General features: G+C 41.1%; 1 protein-coding gene across 1 annotated transcript in view; it reads right to left on the minus strand.

The window, feature by feature from the left end:
- Positions 1 to 6,733: 6,733 nt before the first annotated feature.
- Positions 6,734 to 9,075, minus strand: part of USP51 (ubiquitin specific peptidase 51) — a 3,747-nt gene continuing 1,405 nt past the window's right edge. The window contains exon 2 of the mRNA XM_019669239.1: positions 6,734 to 9,007. Coding sequence (XP_019524784.1) covers positions 7,268 to 9,007 — 1,740 coding nt within the window. The 3' untranslated portion in view covers positions 6,734 to 7,267. The remainder of the gene's footprint in view (positions 9,008 to 9,075) is intronic.

Genomic DNA, 9,075 nt, shown 5'->3' on the forward strand with positions numbered 1-9,075 from the left:
GACACTGAATAGTGGGGCAAGAGCAATGATCTTTTTAGTTCCAACCATGTGCCCTGCTTTGTACTAAATGCCTTGCAAACACTGTTGCATTTAGACCTCCCAACAGCCCTGGGAAGGCTTGTGCACAAGGTTGTTACTGGCACAGTGTCCCTTGTTAGTAAGGGGTAGATATGTGATGTGATTTCAGTTCCAGTCTGTCTGGTGCCCCAAAGTCATTGTCCTCCTGTCTAGGCCTGCCTCACCACAGCTGCCCCATCACAGAGAAGTAGAAATTGCAGGCCAGTCAGTTTAATTCTCTATCAGGGGTGCAGTGAGAAAGAAGCTTTAAATGATAAGTTTGCAAATAGAGCAAAATTGTGTCTGCTTTTAAGCAAACCATTCTGAAAACAGATAATTAGGACATGATTAAACTCTTAATAAGGACTCATTTCTATACAAAAAGGATTCTTTACACCGGTGCTTAGAAACACCAACTCCTCTGTCCTTCATGAGGCTTGCATTTGTTTGGAGAGAAAAAAAAGATGTTTCCATATCATTTAAGTTCGATGAAAGAAGTTGTATTGTTATAAAGAGGACTGATTCATAATAAAAAATAATGTAAAATAAAAGAGGACTGAAGTTAGGAGACAGCTTTTTATAAGGTAGTTAAGGGAGGGTCTTTTGTGAAGGTAGCATTAGAGCTGAGATCAGAAGGATGCGATTAGAGCGAGAGTCCTCCTAGTAGAAGTAGCTTGTCAGGAGGCCCTGAGGCTGGACCAAGCTTGAGGAAGGGCAGAGGGCTTGGTTCTCAGGACTGTGTGGAGAGGGTGAGGATTGGTGGGAGTGAGATGGGTAATGAGACCTGAGAGGTGGTCAGGCATCATATCATGAAAGGCTTTCTTGGCCATGACAAATAGTCCAAGTGCAATGGGTATACATTTTGGAGTCATCAGCCTATGTAGGTAGTATTTAAAGTTGTATGCATTAGTTTTCTATTCCTGCCATAACAAGTTACTGTAAACTCAGTGGCTTAAAACAACACAAATTTATTATCTCCCAGATTTGTGTATTAGAAGCCTGACATGGGTCACACTGGGGTAAGATCACAGTGTTGGCAGGGCTATGTTCTTGTTGGACAGTCTAGGGGAGCTTAAAAAAATAAAATGCAATTCAGTTTTCTAAAAATTGATTTTCAATGCAATCCCTTCTTCAATTCCACTTGCTCTGCCCTTAACCCCAGTCCATTTTTCAGACTTGACATACCCTCGTGGTATAAGAAAAGGGGAGCCTATCTTGATAGTAGCCAACATGGCAAAATTATAACCTGCATTTGTGAAGAAAGCTTTAACATCAAATATTCTGTGTCTGTTGTCCTGCTGGCTTCAATTATCATATATATCTTTAACAACGGGGATAAAATAAATAACTTTGAAAAAGTCAGTCACTTTGAACTTAATCAAGAGTAGTTTCAATAGCGTGGTATAGGCAGAAGCCATGTGGAGTACTAAAAATGGCATAGAAAGTAATTGGAAAGGACATAAGAAAAATATGTGTAGAAGAGTTTGGCAGTGGAAAGAAGGAAAGAAATATCAGGGACAGAAGCATCATACAAAGGTATGAGTTGTTTTAAATGTGAACCATAAATCAATATCTTACAGCAGATTTTTTGGTCTCTTCAGGGGATGATATACACTCCACGAGGGAGTATTGGGATTTGAGGGACATTTCTTATGTCTTATAGAGATGATGGGATAAGGTTTTTGAAAAACCATCATAAAAGTCTTGGGTGTCTAGTTGCTGAATATTAACTGTCTAGAGAAAACATGGCTGCTGCTCAAATAGAGGGGAGAGTTGGGGAGCAAGGCCGCTTGGTTTTCAGGGATGGGTCACAGGAATGAGGCTAGTGGTGCAGTGTCAGAAAGAGCAGGTTTCCTTTTCCTCTGAAACTACAGTGAAGGTGTGGATGATGGATGGAGACAGAAGTGTGTTGATGTGGGTGGCATGGGTAAATCGGGCATCCTTATGAGTATTTGACCTCAGGAAAAAAGGTCAAGGGCATGGTCAACTACTGAAGCCGAATGTATGATGGAATTTATTTTTGTTCATTCATGTATTCATTTAGCCAGCATGTTAAACACCCACCCTATACTGTGGCAGGCCTGAGGGATTTACACACACATAGTTCTAGCCCTGGCCCAGAGTAGTTACTACTGTGTGTTTGCAAGGGAATCAAGATAAAGGAACTGAAAATAGTGTAGAAACAACAGAATGTGAACATTGCAAATCAATATTGGACACCTAGGAACCAGATCCTAACAGGCAAGCCCCTTCCCAACAGGCAGGTTGGAGGGATCTGTGGTTGAGGGGCTGGTATTGTGGGCACTCTGGGAAGACCAGGTGGAATGTGATTGGTGAAAAGTGACACACAGAGTACTAGCCATAGTACTGAAGCTAGAAAGGAAACCTGGTATAACAGGAGAGCCGATGGTTTCATAGAGAGTAAAAGGTGAGATGTTATAGCCAGGTCTTCGTGCTTAGCCAAGTATATGGCATTGAGTGAGGCTGTATGTCTAGTAATGCAGTAGGATTTTGGTTTCATCCATCCTGGGTATCCTTAGGAAAGTCATTTAGCTTGATCTGACTAGCTTAATCAATCATTGGCATAGAGGCATTCACCTGTAGCATGGGCAATTTTGTGTTACCAGTTGATTTCTTTAATTCCAGGTTATCTGCATCCAGATTTGTCAAAGGCTGTCTGCCTTCTGCAACATTCTGGTCTATGGAATCTTCCATAGCAACATCAAGAAAAGAAAAAAAAAGAATTATTTGTACTGGATTGAAATGGAATGTGCATGGGCTTTGAGGACCTAGGTTTGAATACTGGCTCTACTATTTAAAATAGTACAGTGAACTTAAGCAAATCACTTTTTCATTCCTAGTCTCACTTACCCAATTTGTGAGTTATATTCAGTAGTGATTGTCTCCCAGGATTGTTGTGTGGACTCAGTGGGATAATAGAGAGGTAAAGCAGTTACCATAGTGCCTGGCCTATCTTGGTACTCAGGAAACATCATTGCCTCTTTTCTTTCTTTAATTGGGAATAGCCACATCATTGCTGTAAAGTTTGAAGCCCAGCACGTCAGTAGCTGAGCTAACACCTGCTTCTTAAAGACATGCAGGCACCTGCTTTGGTTTCTCAATCTTATAGGATGGAGTCCATCTGAGGTCACTCTTCCTTCCCTTCTCTACCTTTATGGTCTTAGGAACAGGCTTCTCCCAACTAAACATATAATTTAGCTAATATGTTCAAAACCCATGTCTGCAAGTGACAGGATCCCAACATAAACCTAATAAAAAAAGTGCTTTATTGGCTCAGATAGCTGGGAACTTTGGGGCTTCAGGCACACCTAGATCCACAAAGTTCAAATGATGATCTCCAGACTTTGTCCTCATCTCTGATTCTATTTTTCTCCCCGTGGTATAGATACAGATCTATCAGAGTCCCAGATTCATGCCAAGCTAAACTACGGACTCCAGCATGGGGGCATGGAGTGGGGAACAGAGGTAGGGAGCAAGACACATCTTTCTCCTAGTGTCTATACATATCGTTTAGCAATGGACTCTGATTGCACAGAACCCAGTTGGGTCCTTTGGCCATCCTCGGAAGAATCACTCCTGTGGGAGGGGTGTGTGTAGAAGAGCTGGGGAACTGAGAACTCTAATCTGGCCTAACATGAGTGGTATGCCCAACTCTGGGCAGCGGTGAGAGGAACAAGGCAAAGTGCTCAATAGTCCTACTGGAACCACAAAGAATGGAGGAAGGGCTAGATCGCTAAGCAGACACACTACAGCTCTCCACTAAACACAGCCACCATATACCACTCTTCTGTTGCAGAGTCATAATGTGCTGTGTGATAGAGTCCTGTGAAATGGTGAGGTACACTATCTCTTGGGAAGATGAACGAATGCGGTACACCGTGGAGAGGTGTACTGCACAGATGTAAGGTAAGAGACACTGTGGGGAGCTCAGGGACACTGAGGTGAGGGGCAGTGTTGCAATGCACACACCAGAGAGCCCAGCTCTCTGCTTCAGCTGTTTCTCCCCCTCACCACCCAGTCTCTCAAGACGACCAATTCATAGGTCTGTGCTCTTTTCCTTGCACTGGACCTGGGACTCCCTCCACACAACTTGGCTATTTCCTCGCTGAGCACCTCCTTTCTTTAAGCCATCCCCTGAAGGTAGTAGCATTTCATACACTGTCTTTGGGCAGGCCACAACACTGATTACATTGAGTTACACCACTGGGCACGTAATGAGGGCTTGATGGATGAATGGGTGATAATGCATTACTGAGAGGGTGAAGAGAGCAAATAACTGAACTCATCCTCACATTTAACAACCATTTATTAACACATAAATGAGTAAGGCGTGGCCCCCATTCTCAGAATGCTTGGTACAGAGGGGCAGACAATCACAAAGCTGCAGCAGAATCACAGCAGAATAAGTACTATCACTGAGGTACAGACAAAGTACTTTGGAGGCACTGTAATAAGAGAGATATACACAGGTGAGGGAGGACAATTTTCCAATTTGTACCTGCCTAGAGCATTCAGGGAAGGCTCCAGAGAAGTCACCTGTAAGTTGAGTCTTGAAAGATTAGAAGCCACCAGGTGAACAGTCAAGGAAGGAGCCCTACAGGCTGGGACTCAGAGACGCAGGTAAGGTCAGGTAAGCGAGGGGTTCGGGGAACCAGGCATAAATCATGGAATAAGGAAAAAATAGTAAGGACTGAGAAGGGCTGTCAAGCACAAACCCATAGCTCTACTGTGGAAATTTAAAGGTCTTGTTCCTCCATAGAGAGGGAAGAGGGACAGAGGGTGGAAGGTCCTCAGACATGGGTCCCTGCTGCTTCCTTAATCAGGCCATGGGGCTCAAACACCAAGGCTAGAGCTTCACAGTTGTGATCTAATATTCCTAAGCCACTAAATTGTCAAAAGCCCCTTTTCAGAAGGGAATAATTTGTATGAATAATGCATTTCTAAATGGGAGAGCATCCCTACTATATTCGTCTTTATCAGATGCTGCTGATTCTGCCTAAAAAAATAGTTCTACTTCTATCAGTAAATCAGGGGAAGTTGGGCTAGAGTTGAGGCCTTGCAGTGATCTCACAACTGAATGGTAAAATGGATGGGTAAAGTGTCTATTTTTTAACAAAATTCTATTTATGTATGAACATAAAACTCAAAAAAATATATTTACAAACCCATCTTATTATTCCTGTCTGCTTCATTTACTTTTCATACCCATATGTGTTTTCATATGCTTAAATGAAAAAACCCTTTTAAGCTTTTTAATTTTAATTTTTCCATTTAAATGTTTTTAATTTTTCGATTTTTATTTAAATGTTTTATTTTAAAGGTTTTAAATTTTTATCCTTGTTTAGTTTTTATTTAATCTGAAATTGAACTTGTCTAAAGTTCTTTGTATATTTTTAAATTCTCTATTCTCTAATTTTTCCTTTTAAGATTTTTTTAAATTGAAAAAACTTAAACTTTGTATTCTTGTCTTGAGTTGCTCTAACTTTTCTTTTTAAAACTTTTCTCTCAACTTAAATTTGAATTTTCAAACAAAACAGAAACAGACTCATGGATATAGGGAACAGACTGATGGTTGCCAGGTGGGAAGGGGATTGTGGGGCTGGGTGAAAAAGGTGAAGGGATTAAGTACAAATGGTAGTTACAAAATATAATAGTCACAGGTATGTAAAGTACAGCATAGGGAATATAGTCAATAATATTGTTTAAAAACTATGTATATTGGCAGGTGGGTACTAGATTGGGGGGAATCCCTTTGTATAGTATATAAATGTCTACCCACTATGCTATACACCTGAAATTAATATAAAATATATTGTCAACTGTAATTGAAAAAAATATTATTCCATTTCATCTTGGTGTTCTAGATCCAATATCAGCCATCTACAAAACCATTAAGTAATCAAAGTTTCTGCTCCCCTCCCCACATTATCCCCTATTATGAATTGCTATGATCACTACCATGGGGCCTGTTTCAAGATATTCTTCATCCATCAATCTAATCCTTACTACATTCCCTAATATTCTGGTTATCTCATCTGATAAAATAATTGATGCAAGGGATTAATGTATTAGTCATTGCACTGGACTTCCCAGTGCCATGTGTGTGCAGCCTACTGTGCTAGGGTTGGGATGACAGAGTTCAGAGTCAAAAAGGGGCGAGGTTAGATAGTCACACAGTAAACAATCTGATAAATGCTATAATAAAGATAACAAAAAAAATAAACTTTCATTCCACTCTGTATTTTTTGAAAATTTATTTTAGTCATTAAACTTTCATGAATTTTGTTAACACATATTTTCAACACATATTTTATGCTCTAATTTTAAAAGATTTATGTATATTAATTTTAATTAAACGTGTTACCTTTTTTAACTTTTTAAAGCTGATTCACTTTAACATTTTTGTAAACATTCAATTTTAATTTTTCCTTGTTTTATTCACATTTAAACTAAGAATTTCTAAAATCTGTTAAGCGCTATTTTAACAATTTTGATGTTTTAAATAAAAACGCTTCCATTTTTAAAACATTGAAAAATATCTAACTTAATTTTTTCAAATTGAAAAAACAAACATTATGTAACTTTCCTAACAATTGTAACCCCAATAAACTTTAATTAAAAAAAGAGACTGAAAACATTTTTTTCTTTTAAAATTAAAAGTTTTTTCTTTTGAAATTTTCTTTTAAAGCTTTTCAAAAATTTTCAAATATTATCTTTTTTTCAAACTATTTGACTGGTCAGCCACAGCTGGAACATCAATTGTGGTTGTTACTGATGAAAGAATACTCCCTGACTTCCCACAGTATTTTTGTAGGAACAAATGACATATAGTAGTGCCAGAACATCTCTATTTCCACTCTCCCCACCTAAAACATTCATTTAATTATGGTTTATGTGACCATTTTTTACCTCTCCTCCCTCCTCCCATTTCTTAAGGCTGAGTGGTCACTAGTTAGTCTTCTTTTTTTCCCCCCACAGGCCATGGTAAAATGCATTCTTTATACGAAGGTGCTAATTATCACATAGGTGATGTTGTCATTGTCAGTTCCAGGAGGTTTTTGTGATACTTCAAGAGGTGCTCATTGTTGTATGGGTATTGTCATTGTCCATTTCAGGTAGGTTTGTGTGTAGCTTCAGGATCTTGCCTATTCATTTCTTTTACTTTTTTCTGCTAAGTGGTCTGGTAAGACTACTCTTTCTCTAGATCCTGTTTGTGATAGAACAGTAGATACCCTTCGCTGTAGAGCAAGTCCTCAATGGTAGCCTTGGTGATGACAGCATCATCACAGCTGAACCACTGGTCCTTTTGCTGCCGGATAAAGCTGGTGTAGTGTCCACTTTCCAAAGTTCCATGGTGATTAATCACTGCAACCAAGGAATACTTATTCTCGTTGGGTGCACATTCTGTTGGTGGTTGGTCAGCTTTCATTCTGCTCTCTTTAGTGGAGGCCAAAAATGGAGTCATGTCCAGCTCCAAGGGAAAGGAGATCAAAGTATTAATCTTTCGTCTCTGTTTGCCTGAATGTTCAAACCGCTTTAGATGAAAACAGGCCACAATGGGTAATTTCTTCATTGTGAGCTGTTTGGTAGATTCTTGGTAGCTTTGGCAAGTATTGCATTTGATTTTGGCACTGCTTCCTAGGTGTTCTGGCCTTGTAAACCACTGGAGGCAGTCTGTGAGCGAGGGGATTCCTGGTGTGTGGTCATCCCTACACACTGTGCTGTCAGCCGTCTCTGGACTCTGGGAACCGAATGTGGCATAAGAGCCAGGCAAGTCCAAACTGATGTCCCAGCATGGGTCTATTGTGGTAGAGACGCTATGGCAAGCTTGACATGTGACATCTGACTGCAAGCCACCTGTAAAGATTTGGTCTATAATGCAGTTACAGCAGTTGGGGTTACTGGCTTCCTGCTCAACACTGTCATCTTTGCTGTGTCTATGCAGCACATCTAATACTGCAATAAGGAACTCATGGGCATCGTGTTGCCTGTACCCTGCTAAGTGTTCTGCATGAATCCATATCAGGTGCAGTAACTTATAGGGAATGTGAGGCGTTCGGCTCCCAGAGTACATAGCATGAAACAGAGAAGTCATTTCACAGACAAGACACAAGCTAGGGCTTGTCATTATACATTTGTGCTTGTTAGAGAGAAAGAAATCTTTCAGTAGAGGAATATGGGTAAGTGCCTGGACAATACAATTCATAAAGCAGGTGTTTCCAAGATTGATTAGCCCTCTCAGGCCTACAGTATACACTGACGTTTTTCTCCTCTTTTTGTTGGGTTTCACCAATTCTGGCTGCTGTTCCTTTGACTCACAGGTTGATTGCTTCTCTTCAACACCTGATGCCAGACACTGCTGTTGAGAAACATCTGTTGAGGTGGAAGTTAATAATTTCAACATTTTCTCTTTTGTTTCTTTGGCAATCTGCTCTATGTCTTTATCATATACATAATCCTTACACATAAAGCAATATATAACCCCATGATAGAGGTCTACAGCTAAATTGTGCTGTTCTGTTTCTGCATGTTTATGTATATGTTTCTCAGTAAAGCAACCAAAAAAGACACAGGAGAGACAAGAGTGGAGTCTGTTCATATGGGTACTACATACACGACAGATGCAGGACTTTGCCTTACGCTTCCTAGTCTCCGGGGTCCCACTCCAAACGAAACGCTGGTAGATCAGCCGAAGGTTCTTCTGCCAATTCTTCGCTACTTTAAAGCTCTCCACATGAGAGCAGCCTGCGGGACCCTGACCAAACTCCACATCCAGCAGCCAGTCCCCAAAGCCACCTAAGTCACCAGAACTGCTTTGCCGCGTCCGAGGCCTGGACGCCGGCCGGGATCTACGCTGAGGTCGGGGCCGGGGCCGGGGCTGCGGCGGCTGCGGCGGCAGCGGCGGCTGCGGCGGCAGCGGCGGCTGCGGCGGCAGCAGCGGCAGCGGCAGCAGCAGCGGCCAAGCCTTCGGACAGCGGCGGCGGCAGTGGAGGCGGC

This window comes from Hipposideros armiger, unplaced genomic scaffold (assembly GCF_001890085.2).
Source record: "Hipposideros armiger isolate ML-2016 unplaced genomic scaffold, ASM189008v1 scaffold_551, whole genome shotgun sequence".
Taxonomy (NCBI): domain Eukaryota; kingdom Metazoa; phylum Chordata; class Mammalia; order Chiroptera; family Hipposideridae; genus Hipposideros; species Hipposideros armiger.